The following is a 24,787-nucleotide window of genomic DNA, read 5'->3' as shown; positions in this document are numbered from 1 at the left end:
ATAAGCTGTCCATTTTGCTCCTCCTTCGTCATTCCAAGAATACTGTGTATTGGCAATTACAATGCTAGATGTCATACCTATCCAGACCTCTCGCTTGTCTCTAAGGGGTATCAGTCATTTCTACAAATAGTATGTTCCTTTTTGGTAGACACATAAATCCATTTCCGTCCACAACGACAATTTTCATTTCAAGAAATAAGTTTTCCCAAGTTAATTTGGGAAGTCATCGACTTGAGAAAATAACTCTCTCTCTCTCTCTCTCTCTCTCTCTCTCTCTCACACACACACACACACACACACACACAAACACACACACACACACAGAGAGAGAGACAGATCCATATGTTATATTTTCAGCCCTACAAAATTCGCATGATAAAAAATTACCAGTTTATAATTTGTATTTGTGATAGATTTCGTAGCCTGATACCGAAAAATTCCAGCTAATTTGTTACGACGCGTACAATAAGTTTTATGTTGGTTTCTAAAAACCGTATTAATAATTCACCGTAGAATTATTAAATTCTCCTCAAACTGAGTAGTTACAGACGTGCGTATTGCTGACTTCAGAATGATGGATACACATAAATGTTACTGTGTTGTGAATTTTTAGGAAGTGATGTCTCTGATGGAACTTGTCACAATGTAGTACAGAGTTCTTTTGAGAGAAACAAGGAGAGAAACTGCTTGTAAAGCATGTAATACTTACATCCTCTGAAAAGGGCCTCTGAAAAGGGCAGATTCCTGTAAATTAATAAAGGTCCACACACTTTCTGCTGGTTTGATTTTATTTAATGCTATATATTCTTACAGAGAAATCAGTGGTTTAAATTGGTGCATCTTTATTGTAAATACCACGCAAAATCTGCGCTGACCGGGATGCTATTGTCACAGGCGTTGTTTGTAACGTGCATTAAGCCATGCAAAGTGTTGTTCTGCAAAACTTTAGCATATTAATCAGATTTGATACGCGGATCCTGCGCCGTTGTTGTAGATATTATTCTTGATGTTGTTGTCGATGGTGCTGCTGTATTTTGAGTTGTTGTAGTTGTCGCAGTTGTAGTCTGGAATATAGAAAAATAATCTTAATTATCCTGAAACGAATATTTACTTCGCACACAAACAGTGATTTCTATTTTTCCTGAAATAAAAATGATTCAGTTTCCTTGGCTTCAGCAGTTTACTTAAATTTGTAAAAACGTGTAATCATTCTACATTGCAAAAATGTAGTTACATACTGGCAGTTTCAGACGGCTTGGTTTCTGAAATACAACTATCTGCATTGAGATAACGTTTTATTGGCACAACAGTTGATGGCCGTAACCGATAATGTGATGATTTCCTCTTGTATTGGAGGGAGAATATCACGTAATTTTGCTATTCACACAGAGTGAATGGCTGACATTTTCTATGAACTCATTTGCTTTGGTGGTACATATTAGAGAAGTTTTTTGTAATAAGCTGAAGTGTATTGGAACGGGCCGTAACTACAGCCTGTTGCCTGTTGGAAGCAGTGGTGTACCGACATCCAACTACATGGGCATGGATGAACAGAATGGTAGTTTCAACTGGCGAATGATTCTTGTTAATCTCTGCTGCACTACGGTACACAGTTTCAGTCTGTCAACTAAAGGAATGTTCTGAATATGGGTACGAGTTGTTTTATGTTAGTGACATAGAAGTTTCGATGATTTTGTCACCACATTTCTTCACAACACTGGGACGTTACGAGGAACCGGCTTGGAATTAACGGACACTGGTCTGCATTTGACAGTAGGACAGCAGGCAGAAGTGGAACCCAGCAGGGCAAGGACTGTGAGACGTCCAAATTCCGAACAACTGGCTGGCGGGTTTTTCCGAATCCATAACGTATTTATTGTCTGAAAGGGTAAAGACGACACAAGAGCAGCAAAGATAGACGAAATGAAAGACGAAACACTTATATTTTCAACGGAAGCGTTCCAAATCCTAAAGGCATTATGCAGATATACCACGCACACCAGAAAAAGCTTCAAGCTAGACTCTACACTGGTTATTATAGAATTTAGTATTTTACATGAAATTTTTACTCTGCCGGGAATTGTGTGCTGGTACGGAATTGCAGACAGAATAAAACTGTGTGCCAGACCGATCCCGTACTCGAAAAGTTTCACTTGCAGAGAAGTGCTCTACCTAGTGACCTACCGAGGTGCGGCTAACGACTCGTCCTCACAGATTTACTTGTGCTATTATCTGTCTCCTACCATCCAAACTTCACAGAAGTTCTCCTGCGAAACGTGCAAGGCTAGCACTCATGGAAGAAAGGATATTCAGGAGACATGGCTTAGCCACAGTCTGGAGGATGTCTCCAGAATGCCAATATCTCTCTCCAGCGGTGTGTGAGCTGTTATGAAACTTCCTGGCAGATTAAAACTGATTGCCGGAGCGTAGGAGACCAGGTACTGCTGGAAGTAAGGCCGTGATGATTGTTCGTGAGTCGTGTTTAGATAGTTCAGTCAGTAGAACACCTACCCGTGAAAGACAGAGGTCCCTAGTTCAAGTCTTGGCCCGACAAACAGTTTTAATGTGCCAAGAAGTTTAATCTCAGCCCACTCTCCGCCACTGAAGTGAAGGTGTGAGGACGGGTCGTGAGTCGTACCTGGGTAGCTCAGTCGGTAGAGCACTTGCCAGCAAAACGCATAAGTCTCGAGTTCTAGTTTCGGTCCGCCACGCAGTTTTAATCTGACAGGGAGTATAAAATGTAGTATTGTTATTAATTGCATCAGATTATAAAATTAATGACAAGTAATCTAATAGGGCACTCTGAACGCATGATACATCGTCAGTAAACACCGCAAGAAACTACATTTCAAATCAGGCATGTCTATTAAGTGTAAGTCGATATTTAAATTTAGACACATATCTCGAAGGGAGCATGAGTTCCCAGATCGTTACCAAGTAATCCTATGGGAAGAGTAACCACATTGGTTTTTTTTATTTCGTAAGTGTATATAATGCTCCTAAAGAGTTTTACCTTGGGAAACCGGATGTTGGCATACATTCGTGACTGTATTGATAGCTTAATAACTACGTTGATATTTTAACGATAGTTTGTAAAATGGCTACAATAATTTAATCTTTTTCTGAGACTTATATGTCTATGTATAACTGGCATTCATTTGAATGGTGGCCATTATTTAAGCTACTACTTTAGATTAAAGAGTGTGATGTGAGAGAGAGCTTGTAAGAGAGAGTATTAGATTGAGTCTTTTGTTTGTCTTCTTCTTTTGCGAGCCGTTGACAGTGTTTTTGTCCTGAGACTGTACATCCAAGGAGTCACAGGCGAGCTAAATACTTCACCATTTTAGTGGACTATCAATAATTTCGTGCGCACGATTTAAGGAATTACTGGACGTAGGTTATTTGACTTGGCTTTCTGTGATTTACTATGCTTGGCTACATGAACATTTTGTTTATGGGATTTAGAGAAGCTGTGAAATGATTTTATGAACTGCAGTGAACACCTGTATTCCTGTCTTACAGATTTTACATGTTTTTCACACTGTCTGTCCACAACATTTGAGTTGAAGTTGCGATTAACAATCGGGAACTGCGTATTCGTGATTTCCTGTCAGGAAGGTCGCAGTTCGTAGTAATAGACGGCAAATCATCGAGTAAAACTGAAGTGATATCAGGTGTTCCCCAGGGAAGCGTCCTGGGACCTCTGCTGTTCCTGATCTATATAAATGACCTGGGTGACAATCTGAGCAGTTCTCTTAGGTTGTTCGCAGATGATGCTGTAATTTACCGTCTAGTAAGGTCATCCTAAGACCAGTATCAGTTGCAAAGCGATTTAGAAAAGATTGCTGTATGGTGTGTCAGGTGGCAGTTGACGCTAAATAACGAAAAGTGTGAGATGATCCACATGAGTTCCAAAAGAACTCCGTTGGAATTCGATTACTCGATAAATAGTACAATTCTCAAGGCTGTCAATTCAACTAAGTACCTGGATGTTAAAATTACGAACAACTTCAGTTGGAAGGACCACATAGATAATATTGTCGGGAAGGCGAGCCAAAGGTTGCGTCCACTAAAGAGACAGCTTACACTACACTCGTTCGTCCTCTGTTAGAATATTGCTGCGCGGTGTGGGATCCTTACCAGGTGGGATTGACGGAGGACATCGAGAGGGTGCAAAGAAGGGCAGCTCGTTTTGTATTATCGCGTTATAGAGGAGAGAGTGTGGCAGATATGATACACGAGTTGGGTTGGAAGTCATTACAGCATAGACGTTTTTCGTCGCGGCGAGAGCTTTTTACGAAATTTCAGTCACCAACTTTCTCTTCCGAATGCGAAAATATTTTGTTGAGCCCAACCTACATAGGTAGAAATGATCATCAAAATAAAATAAGAGAAATCAGAGCTCGAACAGAAAGGTTTAGGTGTTCGTTTTTCCCGCTCGCTGTTCGGGAGTGGAATAGTAGAGAGAGAGTATGATTGTGGTTCGATGAACCCTCTGCCAAGCACTTAAATGTGAATTGCAGAGTAGTCATGTAGATGTAGATGTAGATGAAATCTTAAAGTTGTCTTTCCTTGAATTACTGTGCTGTTAATGCATTTTGCTCACACATATTATTGTATACAATATTGTTCTCGCACTACATGCTGCAAAACTACATAATTATTTAATATTTAATTATTTTCCATTTGCACATGTAATCACTGTGAGGTCACCATTCTGGTATGTGAGATTAAATAATACTGATTTGGTTTGTAATATAACCCTATAGTTTCTTCAACATGAGTAATCCTATTGGACTCGTCCAGTCATTTTTCCTCCTCATTTCTACTTCTTGTTAACTTGCTTATTTGTGTACTCTCACCAGGAGCAGCCTGCCGCCAAAGACCTCCGTTCATGTTATGGACACTATATGGTAAGAAATATACCTCGGAGCTGCGTGTACTTTCCTAGGATCCGGAGTCCAGTGAGATACAGCTGTTCCCATATGCTAGGAGGTATTGGGGCATGGGTAATAACTATAAGCCTAAAAATACCCCTTGTCGGGATTCCTCATTAGTTATTTCTGCACCATGACAATGGACATGAGAAATGACAGGATTCTCTTAATGCCAATGGTTGACAGAAATCTGTTCAATTCCATCCAGTTGATAGAGTATTAACGAATCTTCAAGTCAATTGTAATTTCTATTGCTTTTACTTCAGCTAGCCCACGCGATAAAGGTCAACCAACCGTCCGCTTGACATCCACAGAATGATCTCCGTACTTGGTTGAGTACAATACTAACTCAGTTTCAAACGACAAAGCCTCATAAATCTCAGTATCTTTCGATATTATTACACTGTTATGATTTTTAGATAACCATCTGTGCAACACATACGATCTCCAATGTAGCTAAAATTTATTTATATATTCGCTGTTTTTTAATAGAAGAGATTATTTCTAACTATCGTACCCACTTCTGTCAGCAGTTATGGTTTAACTAAGGAGAGCTCCCGCAGATTGTTTCATATATCATCGAGCAGATGTTGAAATGGCTAAAGAACAGTGACTGTAGCCACATGTATCATATGTTTACTTACATACTCTGCTCTATTTGCTTACAAAATGTGTTCAAAATTAGTCCCTGTCAACTAGTGCTTTAAATTTCGAAACATGATAATGGTGCTACAGTGCTTGCTATGGCGCCTACGAAAATACATTTGATACTTTATACATAAGTTTAGTATTATTATTTTTTAATAATTTTTCATGTATGGGTCATTTTATTTAAGGTACTAAAGGAATGTTAACTATTGAGAATGAACCTTTGAACAACATAAATTCGATGTACACGTTCTCTCTCAAACTTTCTGTGCTTGGATGTGAATAGTATTTGGATAAATTTTTTACTTTTCACTGGAATAAACATTCAAGGACGTGTAATTTTCTTTTTCAAAGATAGAGATTTCGTCTTAAACGGACACAAGTTATAGATTAATAACAAAATGAAATTACGTTGCTAACCACAAATAAAATCTCCAACAAAATCAAGTATTTTCTTTTTCATGTATTTTTCTCTACTTGCGGGAACCGTACAATGTAGGAGTGCCTGTGCTCCTCTCGTAGCGTTTAATATAATATTGAATTGTCTAAAAGTAAAAGCAGAAATCGTGCTCTGCGCTCCGTTGTCTTAAAACAGATCCATTTCTGAGGAAAAGAGAAGAAAGGTAACAGCGAAGATCGCTCAGTAATGTATGACAAGCAAAATTCACTCAAAAGTACTACAATTTAATTCTTGTTAACTGCAGAGTGCCTAGCTTAAATTAATATAAATTCTGTAAGGTTTGGGATTGATATTTTATCGTTCACTGCGAACTGAGATGCTCAAATACCTTACAGCTACTTTAAACCCATTTCAAGCATTGATATCATTGAGTGCACAGATGATGAACATAACACATTTTAATACACCGGTTAGGTGAATACAACTACTTCAGGTTCAGTACGAGCTATTTTAGCAATGAGGATCTAAATTTTATGTGAACAGGGTTTAAACTATATTATACATAGGTGGCGAGTTAGGTGAGCTATTAAATGATATCGATAACATGAAAAATAATAAAAAAAAGTAAATTAAAAACAAAGAAAGAGGAAATCCTGGTGAAATATAAAGTGTTAAAGTTAGCAAAGTTCATCATTTTGAGAAAGGCGGTTGCACCTTTTATAAATGTTGTACACTGTAAATCAAATTGAGTTTACAAAATTAGATACAAAGCCTTCAATATATTACCAGAATACACATATTATTGCTTCTATGCTTTCATATAACTTTAGAAGCATAAACGGCGTATATCATAGTAAATAAGACACAAGGTGAGTCGAGAAATATGAGTTTTACTTATAATTCATACCTGTGTTCTTTGGTTTAGGCACTGGGTATTGCAACCATCGAGGAAAAACCGGCTATAAAGGGAAGCTGTAAAATGAAAGAAAACAATACTTTGTTATTCACTTCTGTAAGCCACTTAATTAGTCTGTAATACTAGAGACCATCTTACGTACAACTTCATAATAAAACATGAAGTCATCAAACACGTTTCTGGTAACAAAACCAAGTTTGTTACTCAGAATTACATATAAAAGATAAGATCTCCAGCTTCTGGCATTTTTTTAAAATCGTAGTCATTCAACTCTATCTCTGAGAATTTCGCATCGACAAAATTACAACGAGAATTAACTGATACACAGAAACAGTGTTCCCCCTTCAGATTTTTGATATATTGCACTACATCGAGTTCAGAGTTTATAGATAAAAAAATGGAAGCATGTTCTGCCGGTTAAATTTTTCCTCCTGAATTTTTGACAGTTTGTCATTGTCTATCGTTTTAAAAAGCACTTTCCTGTTTTACACCATGGAATCAATGGAGCGAGACATGAAATCAACATACACATTCTTAGCTGGGGTAAGAGTCTTTTCGATGAGAGCCTGGGCCATTTCGCTAAATATTACTGTCTTATTTGCATTGGGGAGGAGCAATACAACAAATATTATTACAATTTCGAAGAATCAGAAAAAGTACAAGGGTTATTAGAGATGATAACGCCTGAGTAGGGAGGTTTCGCACAACTGGAAGATAAAACCTGCAGGTTACTTCTGTACTCATGGGCTGGTGATGCAAATATAAAGCCGTTCCAACTGAAATGGTGACTTCACCTTCTAGATGTGTACCCTGCCTGTCGAGGCTCTGATGGCCGAGTATAGCTGGTGGAACCGCAACATCTGTTGAGAGGAAATAATGCACCATTCCGCAACTCGAGGGAGATTACATTGGCATCCCTGTCACTAGTATTATTTATTATCTTTTGGCCTTCCATACACAGATACGTCAAGACCCACACAATTCAAATAGGTGTAGCTATGTGAGTTAACGAGCATATCAATCTCATTTAAATATATCATCGAAAGTGTCAGCCTTCAGGAATTGTAAGACGAACCCTGAACCGTGTGCCACAAAGCCGGCAGAGTCGATCGAGGTGGGGAAATTCACAGGTGTCTATTGTGCTGAATGAGGCTGAGGCGCTGTAGTGTGGGAGTGAGACACATAAGAACCTACGTAATAGGGAAATCCCGTAGAAGTCGTTTGTGGCCAGGGAGACCTAGACTTGTTAAATATGACGGACTTAAGATCGGCCTCAAAGGGAAACATTTATGAAAACTATTCAGTTATGAAGTAATTCGGGGAATGAAGCAACAGTAATTTTAATCTACTATCCTTCATAAATTTTCATGATGATCTCAGTAAGATTTGGATATTGATAATATCTCTAATAGTTTAGGATTTAGTGTCAAAGTGAAATTAACAAGTTATGTAACAAAGACCTGAATGCTGAAATATGAACGCTTTGGTCAATCTCAACGATCGTCATTTCATACAGAAGCGCTTCATTAAATTTAAAAATGTTTTAAATATCAACACCGTAAGTGTATTTGCTTAAAAGGTGGTAAATTTTAATTATAAGTATTTTCAATTAAGCATCATGTCATCATTTTCTCCACACAAAACACATTAAATGATGGTAGCATGACTCCTTATTGAATCATTAATTAATAGAATACTTGTTGTAAAGCTTAGTGCATAATCGTCACTTTTGTTCTTTATTGATTTATCAGAAAGTACATTGGTGCAAGGCTTCTGGCCGTGGCATTCAAAGCTAAGAAGAAAATTATGGAAGAATTTACTGTTTATAATGTAATGGATATTAATGTTACTTCATTTATAACGTGAAAGTGATCAAGCTTTGATTATTTAAACATGTTAAAACGTAAAATAATGTAGAATAAGCTGTAGCCAATCACATGGACAGCATCATGGAAGGTAACTGCACTAGTTAGTTGAGCGACAATGTTTTGCCCGCGGTAAAACGCGCGGCCGGAGACGGGCAAAGGGACAGTCGGTCTTCTGTAGCTAGGAAGTTAAACGACTTAGGAAATTTCGCGTTGTGTGGTATCACGGGACTTAGTCTCTGAGCGGTGAGTAGCCGCGCGCCTGGTGTGAACTCAAACTTTTCGTGTAAATAACGAAGTGGAGTATTGGACTTGTGTTTCGCGATGAGTTTGTGAATGATCGAACTCTGTCGAATGAATATGCGCTCGAGTAGAATAGTAGCTCTAAATACGACGACTTTCGCTATTAGTTTGCTTTCTGAATAAATATTATTCTAACCGAATCGCAACTGTGTGGCCTGCATCATTTATGGGTTGTTAATTTAACACCTTATTTTATTAGCACTGTTGTAATATTATATATTACGATTCTTTGGTTCATACAATCTCGCAAACCTGCTACCTAATTAAGGGCGTTTAATGCGACACGTGTGGTTCAACACCTAGATGAGTTTGAGCGAAGACATTTCGACTAACAGCAACCGCATGTGAGCCAGTAGAATCTTTGGGATCTTAGGTAAAATGTCCACACGGAATGTTAGTTCATTACCCAGGGAATATATGAGTTGCTAAATACAGCAGCAAGAAGAAAATTAGAAAACACTGTACTTATAGAAAGCACGGAATAACTACAGTGAAGAAACACGCTGGTTACCAAGTATACTGTGATATAGAGTGGAGACCTACAATATCAATGAACAAAAAATTGCGAAACATAATCTTTTTTCCCATTCTGACGGGATTGTTGCGTCCCGCCACGAATTCCTTTCTTGTACCAACCTCATGGTCTCAGAGAAACATTCGTAACTACAGTTATTTGTTAGGTGTATTTCAATATCTGTCTTCCTCTACAATTCTTACCCTCTACAGTTCCCTCCAAAATAATGGAAGTTCCTCCTTAATGTCGTGTAACTGTATAAAGGACAGACTCATATCTGAATGATCAGAGGAGGTGGTTAATGTGTAACATTGTAATTACTGATATATGATGCTTCAAATGGCTCTGAGCACTATGCGACTTAACTTCTGAGGTCATGAGTCGCCTAGAACTTAGAACTAATTAAATCAAACTAACCTAAGGCCATCACACACATCCATGCCCGAGGCAGGATTCGAACCTGCGACTGTAGCGGTTGGTCGGTTGCAGACTGCAGCGCCTAGAACCGCATGGCCACACCGGCCGGCAATATATGATGGGGCGGTTGTAATTGTAAAGATTACGTGTAAAAAAATTTTCAAGTAATGACTTTGAAAGATAGCGTGCCGCAGTCCGAGCACTGGTTGCGGAAGGGTTCAGCCACCGTTCGTCTCGTTAACGGCAGATTTGAGCTTCGAGATGTGCTCATATCAGCGACTGTGCTCGCATGAGATTGCTATCGAGTGTGCCATTTGTGCAGTGGGCAGAGAAGAATTCGTTGACACAGTTCAAACCACTTAAAAATATTTATTACTTGTGGTAAGTTTCGAAAATAGAGCTTTTTTTGTTCCGTTGTCTCCAGTGACCAATGTCTACAGAAGTTTAGGACATTCGACAACTACAGCATCACTTGAATGTAAACGTGACTCGTAGAGCGTGTAGTAATTTAAATCTGAGGCTACTGAAGCATCTCAAGATGTAAATTTTTCTCCAATATAGTATTTCGTAGCAGTGTAAACAAACTTAAGTCATCAATTACATTATTGACCTGTAACATTATCGTCAGGAATAGGTCCCTGACTCCAAGAAACCTGCTGACATGTCGAGTATCATAAATATGTAACAATATTTAACAGTTATATCACATTTAGATTCTTTCAAATATCCCTCAGTAAATTTAATTTAAGTAACAGCCAATTTTCCAGGTACCGACCTTCAGCTTAGTGTTATTTAGTTTGAAAGCAATTATTCTATTTTGTTTGAACCCTGGCGCTAAACAAGTTGAATACTGTATGAAAATGGATTTTTCTTCTGATGTAACTGTGTGTTGATTGCTTGGTGTACAATATTTAAGTGTTGTTTTAGGGTTTGGTATTTCATAATGTCATAATTCATTTAGTTAGTGGGGAACTTTCGTTTATCTGTTGTGTTTACCATGTTTAAAAATAAATATGTCTACGTAAAGGCTAGAGTGCAACGGCGGTTGTGTGCTGTCATGTTCAAGGTCATTTCATCGTGACAGTAATCACAGAACATTTTTTGTATTAAGAATGCTCTTTCCAAATTTTTGAACTGTGTTTTGAACATAATAAATTGAATAACCACATTGAATATTTAGCCAGTATGATACAAAATTACTAAATCGAATTGTACACTCTATCGTATATTATGTATGTCACTGCTATAATCAAAAAATTCTGCAGGGAAATCTGTCGTGATGTACTGGGGCTGTATTATTTCACATACATCTATGTTCGTGTCAGACAACTTCGCTATTCAGCCAAGTGTTAATAGTTACTTCCCTGAAAGATCTGTATCGTATTTAACCCTTATATCAATCAATATTTTCATATCAGAAATATTCTCGTTGACGGAGTTTTCATTGCTATTCTCAGCAGGCAGTTCTGTAGATTTCACCGTTTGTTAACAGATGTGCAGAACTATAGACCTATATCTCTAACGTCGATCAGTTGTAGAATTTTGGAACACGTATTATGTTCGAATATAATGTCTTTTCTGGAGACTAGAAATCTACTCTGTAGGAATCAGCATGGGTTTCGAAAAAGACGGTTGTGTGAAACCCAGCTCGCGCTATTCGTCCACGAGACTCAGAGGGCCTTAGACACGGGTTCACAGGTAGATGTCGTGTTTCTTGACTTCCGCAAGGCGTTTGACACAGTTCCCCACAGTCGTTTAATGAACAAAGTAAGAGCATACGGACAATCAGATCAATTGTGTGACTGGATTGAGGAGTTCCTAGATAACAGAACGCAGCATGTCATTCTCAATGGAGAGAAGTTTTCCGAAGTAAGGGTGATTTCAGGTGTGCCGCAGGGGAATGTCATAGGACCGTTGCTATTCACAATATACATAAATGACCTGGTGGATGACATCGAAAGTTCACTGAGGCTTTTTGCAGATGATGCTGTGGTGTATCGAGAGGTTGCAACAATGGAAAATTGTACTGAAATGCAGGAGGATCTGCAGCGAATTGACGCATGGTGCACGGAATAGCAATTGAATCACAATGTAGACAAGTGTAATGTGATGCGAATACATAGAAAGATAGGTCCCTTATCATTTAGCTACAAAATAGCAGGTCAGCAACTGGAAGCAGTTAATTCCATAAATTATCTGGGAGTACGCATTAGGAGTGATTTAAAATGGAATTATCATATAAAGTTGATCGTCGGTAAAGCAGATGCCAGACTGAGATTCATTGGAAGAATCCTAAAGAAATGCAGTCCGACAGCAAAGGAAGTAGGTTACAGTACGCTTGTTCGCCCACTGCTTGAATACTGCTCAGCAGTGTGGGATCCGCACCAGATAGGGTTGATAGAAGAGATAGAGAAGATCCAACGGAGAGCAGTGCGCTTCGTTACAGGATCATTTAGTAATCGCGAAAGCGTTACGGAGATGATAGATAAACTCCAGTGGAAGACTGTGCAGGAGAGACGCTCAGTAGCTCGGTACGGGCTTTTGTTAAAGTTTCGAGAACATACCTTCACCGAAGAGTCAAGCAGTATATTGCTCCATCCTACGTATATCTAACGAAGAGACCATGAGGATAAAATCAGAGAGATTAGAGCCCACACACAAGCATACCGACAATCCTTCTTTCCACGTACAATACGAGACTGGAATAGAAGGGAGAACCGATAGAGGTACTCCGGGTACCCACCGCCACACACCGTCAGGTGGCTTGCGGAGTATGGATGTAGATGTAGATGTGTTTGGTACTTGTCGGAACGATAGCGTTGCTCCGGAAGTCCTTAGGTGCGCGATCGCTTAGCCAAGAGATTTAGCCAGGTGTGGGAATGTTACAAAGTGAGTTCATTGTCTTAGCAGGAGGCTTTAATGCTAGAACGGTTAATGACTCCTTAGATAATGTAAGAGATATAATGGAAGCGATGTCTTCAATTCGTAACTTATTTGAGATAAGAATGACTAATTCTTGTTCTCTGCATCAAATGGTTCCTGATATGGACAGCAAGAGGTCAGACATCATAGAAAACACCAAAATATTTCACAGACCCCAGAGCTAATAGAAAAGGTGACATCACAACGATCACTGCTTAGCGATTTCAGAAAAAAACATTTGCTATGGATGTGGTAGAAAGATGTTGTTGTTGTTGTTGTCTTCAGTCCTGAGACTGGTTTGATGCAGCTCTCCATGCTACTCTATCCTGTGCAAGCTGCTTCATCTCCCTGTACCTACTGCAACCTACATCCTTCTGAATCTGCTTTGTGTATTCATCTCTTGGTCTCCCTTTAAGATTTTTACCCTCCACGCTGCCCGCCAATGCTAAATTGGTGATCCCTTGATGCCTCAAAACATGTCCTACCAACCGATCCCTTCTTCTAGTCAAGTTGTACCACAAACTTCTCTCCTCCCCAATCCTATTCAATACCTCCTCATTAGTTACGTGATCTACCCATCTAATCTTCAGCATTCTTCTGTAGCACCACATTTCGAAAGCTTCTATTATCTTCTTGTCCAAACTAGTTATCGTCCATGTTTCACTTCCATACATGGCTACACTCCAAACAAATACTTTCATAAACGACTTCCTAATACATAAATCTATATTCGATAATAACAAATTTCTCTTCTTGAGAAACGCTTTCCTTGCCATTGCCAGTCTACATTTTATATCCTCTCTACTTCGACCATCATCAGTTATTTTACTTCCTAAATAGCAAAACTCTTTTACTACTTTAAGTGTCTCATTTCCTAATCTAATTCCCTCAACATCACCCGATTTAATTTTAACTACCTTCCATTATCATCGTTTTGCTTTTGTTGATGTTCATCTTATATCCTCTTTTCAAGACACTGTCCATTCCGTTCAACTGCTATTCCAAGTCCTTTGCCGTCTCTGACAGAATTACAATGTCATCGGTGAACCTCAAAGCTTTTATTTCTTCTTCATGGATTTTAATACCTACTCCAAATTTTTCTTTTGTTTCCCTTACTGCTTGTTCAATATACAGACTGAATAACATCGGGGAGAGGCTACAACCCTGTCTCACTCCTTTCCCAACCACTGCTTCCCTTTCATGCCCCTCGACTCTTATGACTGCCATCTGGTTTCTGTACAAATTGTAAGTAGCCTTTCGCTCCCTGTGTCTTACCCCTGCCACTTTCAGAATTTGAAAGAGAGTATTCCAGTCAACATTGTCAAAAGCCTTCTATAAATCAACAAATGCTAGAAAGGTAGGTTTGCCTTTTCTTAATCTTTCTTCTAAGATAAGTTGTAAGGTCAGTATTGCCTCACGTGTTCCAACATTCCTGCGGAATCCAAACTGATCCTCCCCGAGGTCCGCATCTACCAGTTTTACCATTCGTCTGTAAAGAATTCGCGTTAGTATTTTGCAGCTGTGACTTATTAAACTGATAGTTCGGTAATTTTCACATCTGTCAGCACCTGCTTTCTTTGGGATTGGCATTATTATATTCTTCTTAAAGTCTGAGGGTATTTCACCTGTCTCATACATCTTGCTCACCAGCTGGTAGAGTTTTGTCATAACTGGCTCTCCCAAGGCCGTCAGTAGTTCTAATGGAATGTTGTCTACACCGGGGGCCTTGTTTCGACTCAGGTCTTTCAGTGCTCTTTCAAACTCTTCACGCAGTATCTTATCTCCCATTTCGTCTTCATCTACATCCTCTTCCATTTCCATAATATTGTCCTCAAGCACATCGCCCTTGTATAAACCTTCTATATACTCCTTCCACCTTTCAGCCTTCCCTTCTTTGCTTAGAACTGGGTTGCCATCTGAGCTCTTGATATTCATACACGTGGTTCTTTTCTCTCCAATGGTCTCTTTGATTTTCCTGTAGGCAGTATCTATCTTACCCCTAGTGAGATAAGCTTCTACATCCTTACATTTGTCTTCTAGCCATCCCTGTTTAGCCATATTGCACTTCCTGTCGATCTCATTGTTGAGACGTTTGTATTCCTTTTTGCCTGCTTTATTTAGTGCATTTTTATATTTTCTCCTTTCATCAATTAAATTCAATATTTCTTCTGTAACCCAAGGATTTCTAGCAGCCCTCGCCTTTTAACATACTTTATCCTCTGTTCCTTCACTATTTCATCCCTCAGAGCTACCCATACTTCTTCAACTGTGTTTCTTTCCCACATTGCTGCCAATTGTTCCCTTATTCTCTCCTTGAAACTCTGTACAACCTCTGGTTCTTTCAGCTTATCGAGATCACATGTCCTTAAATTCCCACCTTTTTGCAGTTTCTTCAGTTTTAACCTACAGGTCATAACCAATAGATTGTGGTCAGAGTTCACATCTGCCCCTGGAATTGTCCTACAATTTAAAACCTGATTCCTAAATCTCTGTCTTACCATTATATAAACTATCTGATACCTTTTAGTATTTCCAGGATTCTTCCATGTATACAACCTTCTTTTATGATTCTTGAACCAAGTGTTAGCTATGATTAAGTTATGCTCTGTGCAAAATTCCTTCTCTCCCTTGTCCTACTGACGAATTCCAGTCACCCATGACTATTAAATTTACGTCTCCCTTCACTACCTGAATTTATCTCATCATAGATTTCCTCAATTTCTTCATCATCTGCAGAGCTAGTTGGCATATAAACTTGTACTACTGTAGTAGGCGTGGGCTTTGTGTCTATCTTGGCCACAATAATGCGTTCACTATGCTGTTTGTAGTAGCTTACCCGCATTCCTATTTTCCTATTCATTATTAAACCTACTCCTGCATTACCCCTATTTCATTTTGTATTTAGAAGCCTGTATTCACCTGACCAAAAGTCTTGTTCCTCCTGCCACCGAACTTCACTAATTCCCACTATATCTAACATTAACCTATCCATTTCCCTTTTTAAATTTTCTAACCTACCTCCCCGATTAAGGGATCTGACATTCCACGCTCCGATCCGTAGAATGCCAGTTTTCTTTCTCCTGATAGCGACGTCCTCCTGAGTAGTCCCCGCCCGGAGATCCGATTAGGGGACTATTTTACCTCCGGAATATTTTACCCAAGAGGACGTCATCATCATTTAATCATACAGTAAAGCAGCATGTCCTCGGGATAAATTACGGCTGTAGTTTCCCCTTGCTTTCAGCCGTTCGCAGTACCAGCACAGCAAGGCCGTTTTGGTTAATGTTGCAAGGCCAGATCAGTCAATCATCCAGACTGTTGCCCCTGCAACTACTGAAAAGGCTGCTGCCCCTCTTCAGGAACCACACGTTTGTCTGGCCTCTCAACAGATACCCCTCCGTTGTGGTTGCACCTACGGTACGGCCATCTGTATTGCTGAGGCACGCAAGCCTCCCCACCAACGGCAAGGTCCATGGTTCATTGGGGGGGGGGGGGGGGAGGAAGATAAACAGGCGAATAGAAATTACAGGTACGACACATATTGTCTACAAGAAAAGTCTGTATGTTAACTATATCAAAAGCAAATAATAGTAACAGCCAATTCAGTAGAACTAGTTAATGACTTTGAGGAGAAATGTAAGGATATGATGAACATAAACGATATCGTTGAAAGTTTTTGGACAAAAAAAAAAGAGTGTGTAAAGTGATGGTATGGGAGCGTTGAAAGTAAAGCAAAGTAGAGAGAGCTGTCAAATGAAGCTAAACAATTTATTAATGGAAGCTGCAACAGGAAAGCTGTGATACATACAACTCTCACACAACTCTAACATAAAAACACACGGATATGCGTGCTGGAATACAGCTTTGAAGATATTACAAAAAAAACTCACTTTTCAGATGAGTGGCGCAGCAGCAATCCACATAATATTAGAGGAACAATGCAGGAAGAAGTAGGATCAAGTATAGAAGAAAATACTACAGCGGATAAAATAGAGCAGGAAAAATCAGTACTACCTCCAAAAAAGAAACGAAAAGAAAAGAACCAGCAGGCAGCAATCGTATTAATGATGAATAAGTTGCATACCCATTAAACAAAAATTGCCTGGTTTGGAATCAAATGGGCTTTGGTATATCACTTCACATTACTCTAGAGCTTTCTTTGTTGATATAGACTTTTAAAATAACATGCTAAATTTGATCTGAAGATTCCTAGATAGTAATTAAATAAGCGAATTAAACTAGGAAGTACTGAGGACTTCCATATTACCTCTGCTGTAGTACCTTTCGTGGGACACTGAAAACACATCTCTGTCATATCAAGTGCCAAAATTGAAATTGTTATTGTTTAGTGAACCATTAATTAACAGATAAATGGCACTAATCATACGCAAGAACTTAAGAGAGTTATTGAATTGTGCATAATTATACATACCTGCAGCGAAAACATTGTCGGCTTTGCGAATCTGAGTTGCCAGGTTCAAACATTCTGTAGAACAGGACACCTGTGCGATGCTGATGCCTAATAAAAAAGAAAAACGTTGTAACTCTACAGGCTTTCCGGGCGAGATCTTGACATGTGGAATAATCGCATCTGCTGCCGGATGTTTGTGTCGCTCTGGCACAATATTTCGGCCACGTAACTCGTTGCCTTCTACAGGTGCTACCTGAGACTGCCGTATTAGAGGATCTTGTCCCGTATTTATGCCCAGAAGGCGCTGGGTACCAGAGTGACACAAATATCTGGCAGTAGACCCGATTATTCCGCATGTCAAGAAAAAGGTTGTTTTATCAATGTGAAAAAGACTACATGGCATATGCAGACTGTACAGTGCACAATGGGTACATGTGCAGGTATTTTTATTGCTAACCGAGGAAGGTGTACTGATAAACATTACTTCAATATTTATGTGATTTAATGAATAATAATTACAGCTATTACAAGTTATGTATTTTTTGGTTGGCTAGTACCTCCAACAACATGTGCCAAGAGCAAGCCATTATGTTTATGTTCCCCTGATTAGCAGGTCATGTCTTAAAATGTGGATGTGTGAATACAAAACGGTCAATCTACATTGACGGGTGTAGTCCTCTCAGTGGTGCAGCTACGACAGTACAGAAAACATCAGTTCATAAAGCTTTTGATGTGTGTGGTAGAAGACTGTTCGATATGTAGAAATAAAATAACCACCACATTGATCTACGTGCGTATCAGGGTACCACATATAAAAAAAATCTGCGCTTACACTCAGCTTCGTCACTGGGAGCACAATTTAATTTGATAGTGACACAAATTTAATTTGTTACTAACACAACCCCTCCACCCCCATGAACCGTGGACCATGCCGTTGGTGGGGAGGCTTACATGCCTCAGCTATACAGATAGCCGTGCCGTATGTGCAACCACAACGGAAAGGTATCTGTTGAGAGGCAAGACAAACGTGTGGTTCCTAAAGAGGGGCAGCAGCCTACCAGTAGTTGAAGGGGCAGCAGTCTGGATAATTGACTGATCTGGCCTTGTAACACTAACCAAAACGGCCTTGCTCTTCTGGTACTGCGAACGGCTGGAAGCAAGGAGAAACTACAGTAGTAATTTTTCCCGAGGGCATGCTGCTTTACAGTATGGTTAAATGATGAAGGTGTGCTCTTAGGTAAAATATTCTGGAGATGAATTAGTCCCCCATTCTGATCTCCAGGCGGGGACTACTCAAGAGGACATCGTTATCAGGAGAAAGAAAACTGGCGATCTACAGAGCGGAGCGTGGAATGTCAGATCCCTTAATCGGTCAGGTAGGTTAGAAAATTTAAAAAGAGAAATGGATAGGTTAAAGGTAGATATACACTCCTGGAAATTGAAATAAGAACACCGTGAATTCATTGTTCCAGGAAGGGGAAACTTTATTGACACATTCCTGGGGTCAGATACATCACATGATCGCACTGACAGAACCACAGGCACATAGACACAGGCAACAGAGGATGCACAATGTCGGCACTAGTACAGTGTATATTTACCTTTCGCAGCAATGCGGGCAGCTATTCTCCAATGGAGCCGATCGTAGGGATGCTGGATGTAGTCCTGTGGAACGGCTTGCCATGCCATTTCCACCTGGCGCCTCAGTTGGACCAGCGTTCGTGCTGGACGTGAAGACCGCATGAGACGACGCTTCTTCCAGTCCCAAACATGCTCAATGGGGGACAGATCCAGAGATCTTGCTGGCCAGGGTAGTTGACTTACACCTTGGGTGGCACGGGATACATGCGGACGTGCATTGTCCTGTTGGAACAGCAAGTGCCCTTGCCGGTCTAGGAATGGTAGAACTATGGGTTCGATGACGGTTTGGATGTACCGTGCACTATTTAGTGTCCCCTCGACGATCACCAGAGGTGTACGGCCAGTGTAGGAGATCGCTCCCCACACCATGATGCCGGGTGTTGGCCCTGTGTGCCTCGGTCGTATGCAGTCCTGATTGTCGCGCTCACCTGCACGGCGCCAAACACGCGTACGACCATCATTGGCACCAAGGCAAAAGCGACTCTCATCGCTGAAGAAGACACGTCTCCATTCGTCCCTCCATTCACGCCTGTCGTGACACCACTGGAGGCGGGCTGCACGATGTTGGGGCGTGAGCGGAAGACGGCCTAGCGGTGTGCGGGACCGTAGCCCAGCTTCATGGAGACGGTTGCGAATGGTCCTCGCCGATACCCCAGGAGCAACAGTGTCCCTAATTTGCTGGGAAGTGGCGGTGCGGTCCCCTACGGCAATGCGTAGCATCCTACGGTCTTGGCGTGCATCCGTGCGTCGCTGCGGTCCGGTCCCAGGTCGACGGGCACGTGCACCTTCCGCCGACCACTGGCGACAACATCGATGTACTGTGGAGACCTCACGCCCCACGTGTTGTGCAATTCGGCGGTAAGTCCACCCGGCCTCCCTCATGCCCACTATACGCCCTCGCTCAAAGTCCGTCAACTGCACATACGGTTGACGTCCATGCTGTCGCGGCATGCTACCAGTGTTAAAGACTGCGATGGAGCTCCGTATCCCACGGCAAACTGGCTGACACTGACGGCGGCGGTGCACAAATGCTGCGCAGCTAGCGCCATTCGACGGCCAACACCGCGGTTCCTGCTGTGTCCCCTGTGCCGTGCGTGTGATCATTGGTTGTACAGCCCTCTCGCAGTGTCCAGAGCAAGTATGGTGGGTCTGACACACCGGTGTCAATGTGTTCGTTTTTCCATTTCCAGGAGTGTAGTTGGGAGTTAGTGAAGTTCGGTGGCAGGAAGAAAAAGACTTCTGGTCAGGTGAATACAGGCTTATAAAAAAATCAACAGGGGTAGTGCAGGAGTAGGTTTAATAATGAATAACAAAATAGGAGTGCAGGTACCCTACTACAAACAGTATAGTTTACCCATTATTGTGCCCAAGATAGACACGAAGCCCACGCCTACTACAGTAGTTCAAGTTTATATGCCAACTAGCTCCTTAGATTATGAATACATTAATGAAATCGATGATGAGATAAAAGAAATTAATGAGATTGTAAAGGGAGATGAAACTTTAATAGTCATGGTTGACTGGAATTCGGTAGTAGGAAAAGGGAGAGAAGGAAACGTTGTAGGTGAATATGGATTGGGGCTAAGAAATGAAAGAGGAACGCACCTGGTAGAATTTAGCACAGAGCACAACATATTCGTAGCTAACACTTGGTTCAAGAATAATAAAAGAAGTTTATATTCATGGAAGAAGCCTGGAGATACTGACAGGTTTCAGATAGATTATGTAATGGTAAAACAGAGATTTATGACCAGGTTTTAAATTGTAATGCATTTCCTGGGTCAGACGTTTACTCTGACCACAATCTACTGGTTATGAACTGCAGATTAAAACTCAAGAAACTGTAAAAAAGTTGGAATTTTAGGAAAGGGGACCGGCATAAACGGAGTACAGAAGAGGTTGTACAGAGTTTTAGGGAGGAAGAAGGGAACAGTTAACAGGGATGGGAGAAAGAAACACAGTAGAAGAAGAATGGGCAGCTTCGAGGAATGAAGCGGTGAAGACAACAGAGGACCAAGTAGGTTACCCTTGGGTAACAGAAGCAATATTGAATTTAATTGACGTAAGGAGAAAATACAAAATCGCAGTAAATGAAACAGGCAAAAAGGAATACAAACGTCTCATAAATGAGATCGACAGGAAGTGCAAAATGGCTAAGCTGGGATGGCTAGAGGACAAATGTAAGGTTGTAGATGCTTACCTCACTAGTGGTCGAATAGATACTGCCTACAAGGTAGCTAAATAGATCTTTGGAGAAAGGAGAACCACTTGTGTGAATATCAAGAGCTCAGATAGAAACCCAGTTGTAAGCAAAGAAGGGAAAGCAGGAATGTGGAAGGAGTACATAGGGGGTCTATACAAGGGCGATGTACTTGAAGACGATATGATGGAAATGGAAGAGGATGTAGATGAAGATGAAATAAGAGACACGATACTGTGTGAAGAGTTCGACATAGCACTGAAAGTTCTAAGTCGAAACAAGGCCCCGGGAATAGACAACATTCCATTAGAACTACTGACATCCTTGGGAAATCCAGTCTTGACAAAACTCTACCATCTGGAGAGCCAGATGTATGAGACAGGCGAAAGACCCTCTGACTTCAAGAAGAATATATTAATTCCTTTCCCAAATAAAGCAGGTATTGACATATGTGAATATTACCGAACTATCAGTTTAAAAAGTCACAGCTGCAAAACATGAAAGCGAATTCGTTACAGACGAAGGGAAAAACTGATAGAAGCCGACCTCGGAGAGGCTCAGTTTGGATTCCCCAGAAATATTGGAACACGTGAAACAATACTGACCCCACGGCTTTGAATATAGATTAAGAAAAGGCAAACCTACGCTTCTAGCATTAGTAGACTTTGAGAAAGATTTATACAATGTTGACTGGACAACTCTCTTTCAAATTCTGAAGGTGGCATGGGTAAAATACAGAGCAAAAGAATATTTACAATTTTTTACAGAACCCAGACGGCAATTATAAGAGTCAAGGGACATGAAAGGGAAGTAGTGGTTGGGAAGGAAGTCAGGAAGGTTTGTAGCCTCTCCCCAATGTTATTCTATCTGTATATTGAGCACGCAGTAAAGGAAACAAAAGAAAAATTCGGAGTAGGTATTGCAATCCATGGAGAAGGAATAAATATTTTGAGGTTCGACAATGACATTTTAATTTTGTCAGAAACAGCAAAGGACTTGGGAGAGCAGTTGAACGGAATGGACTGAATCTTGAAAGCAGGATATAAGATGAACATCAACAAAATAATACGAGGATAATGGAATGTAGTCGAATGAAGTAGGGTGATGTTGAGGGAATTAGATTAGGAAACGAGACACTTAAGTAGTAAAGGAGTTTGGCTAATTTTGGAGAAAAATAACGGATGATGGTCGAAGTAGAGAGGATATAAAATGTAGACTGGCAATGGCAAGAAAGCATTTCTGAAGAAGAGAAATTTGTTAACATCGAGTATAGATTTAAGTGTCAGGAAGTCATTTCTGAAAGTATATGTATGGAATGTAGCCATGTATGGAAGTGAAACGTGGACGGTAAATGGTTTGGACAAGAAGAGAACAGAAGCTTTCGAAATGTGGTGCTACAGAAGAATGCTGAAGATTAAACGGATAGATCACATAAGTAATGAGTAGGTATGGAGTAGAATTTGAGAGAAGAGAAATTGGTGGCTCAACTTAAATAGAAGAAGGGATGGGTTGGTAGGACATGTCCTGAGGCTATCAAGGGATCGACAATTTAGTATTGGAGGGCAGTGTAGAGGGTAAAAATCGTAGAGGGAGACCAAGAGATGAATAAACTAAGCAGATTCAGAAGGATGCAGGTTGCAATAGGTACAGGGAGATGAAGAAGCTTCCACAGGATAGAGTAGCATGGAGAGCTGCATCAAACCAGTCTCAGCACTGAAGACCATAAAAACAACACAAAATATGCAGAAAGCCCAATTGAACCTTAGATTTGTCTCCTAAATGGCATCTTCGTGGACCCACGTTCGCTGGAACGTACTGTATGCCTTACCTGTATCATACTGGATTCAAGTAACAGAACCAGTTAATGAAATTTAGTTGTTAAATTTGTTGCGAAGAACAACTACATGGACAGCAAAAATAATAAACAGGATAGTAAAAATAACAAGCATTAATTTTATTCATCAAATAGTATGTGAAAAAGAAATACAGAATTTCCATTGTGGCTGTTTCGTAAATTTCACGATTAGTCTGCATTACTGTATTGCCAGTTTGACTTACTATAGTGAGACATCTACTTCCAGTGGGAGAACTGTTCAGGAACTGATGGTCGCTCAGTCAGCAGTCGATAGATGCACGTTGAGAGTTACTAGTAGATACCAAAAAACAATGAAATCTAACAATGAACAGATGGGAGAGCAACACGTAGTCATGACTGTAATAAAAATGAAATTACAGTGACTTCTAGCCAGGGGAATGTATGTCAGGTGGTCAAAGAGAGTTCCTTACTAAGATACAAGAGGATAAGAAGACGACACCCTTACGGAAGGTGTGATGGCACTGTATGGCCGTTAAAAGAGTCTCCATTGAGTACTGAGTGAAAGGGGTAGGGAGAGCTTAAATACACCCCTGTGATGGTAAAGTGTACCAGCTGGGCTAGATTCCAATGTCCATTTCAAACACTTACGACATAAGGTGTAACTATCCGCACAGTTTCAGTGAAATATTATATGCACCCAGGCCATTTTATTAAATCTGGGGTTTTGGACAAATAGAAACCAAAGCGACAGAATCGTTGTCCAAGGTTGTAAAATCCTGTCCCACCGTGCCGGAAGTTGATAGAGCAGAATAAAGAGCTGTAGTTTAAGTATGATAACCTAACTATCTGGAGACAATGGGTGAGGTTGATAGAAAACATGTCGCTCACAACTCACACGTTTACTTAAAGAAAAATTTTTACGGGACGTTTTAGCGAAGAACAAAGTTTGCTAGGGAAGGGGATATAATTTCACAACTGTTTACGACATGCCTAGCAGGTAGGAAATTTTAAAAGTTTTAGTGCGAATAGAGAGCCAGAAATCTACTGTAGTACATCTCTGTTGAGAACGCCCTGAGACTTTTTGTTTTATGCGTGTATGTAGAGATTTCTGGCTCTCAATTTACAGGAGTAGAAAATGTAGAGCTATCCGTGTGAAAATGCCACCTGCCACATCATATAGCAATCTTTTCTAAATCTCTTTGCAACTGATACTGATCTTCTGATGACCTTACTAGACGGTAAAATACAGCATCATCTGCGAACAACCTAAGGCTTAAAAAACTGTTTTCAAGCGACAGGATTATACTTCATACTTTCACCCCTTATTGGCACAGACCGAAAGCACGATCTGTTCTCCATATATTCACTGCAGCGAGCTGCGTGAAACATTTGCACGTTTATTGCTCAACTTCGAGTCACACTTTTAATTTTAATGCTTCTTGAAGCAGTTTTATAAATCGTTAACACACAAATAATGTATACCTGGGGGGACCGCCGTTTGGCTGCTATAAGAAGCAATGATTCGCATGGGGCTAGTGGTCAGTTTAGATGGCAACAAGGCTATACAGACCTACATCTACGGTAAAGAAAGTATTCAATGTTATTGATTATTAAAAACAAGACACAAATCTCTTTTAATGAAACAGCGGCTTACAGACGAAGACCGAAAATTAAGTTTCTTTTGACCGAAACGCAATTAAGCAAAAAGAAACAATTACTTACCTATACAAGCAGCGACTACGAGAACGGTAAACAGTGTTTTCAGCATCGCGAACGTACGGTGGCGTCCGGAACAGT

The 24,787-nt window shown here is 40.3% G+C and overlaps 1 protein-coding gene across 1 annotated transcript; it reads right to left on the bottom strand.

Annotated features, from left to right (window-relative positions):
- Positions 1-945: 945 nt before the first annotated feature.
- On the bottom strand, positions 946-24,772 carry LOC126284402 (uncharacterized). The gene is made up of 4 exons (XM_049983307.1): positions 24,713-24,772; positions 17,355-17,441; positions 6,893-6,957; positions 946-1,064 (listed from the first exon to the last, which is right to left on the bottom strand). Exons 1-4 carry the CDS (start codon positions 24,756-24,758, stop codon positions 954-956), a joined length of 309 nt encoding a protein of 102 aa, XP_049839264.1. The 5' UTR covers positions 24,759-24,772; the 3' UTR covers positions 946-953.
- Between the last annotated feature and the right edge of the window lie 15 nt (positions 24,773-24,787).

The sequence above is a fragment of the Schistocerca gregaria genome, chromosome 8 (genome assembly GCF_023897955.1).
Source record: "Schistocerca gregaria isolate iqSchGreg1 chromosome 8, iqSchGreg1.2, whole genome shotgun sequence".
Lineage (NCBI taxonomy): Eukaryota > Metazoa > Arthropoda > Insecta > Orthoptera > Acrididae > Schistocerca > Schistocerca gregaria.
Note: the sequence above shows the minus strand (reverse complement) of the source record. Positions and strands in the feature narration are given on the sequence as shown.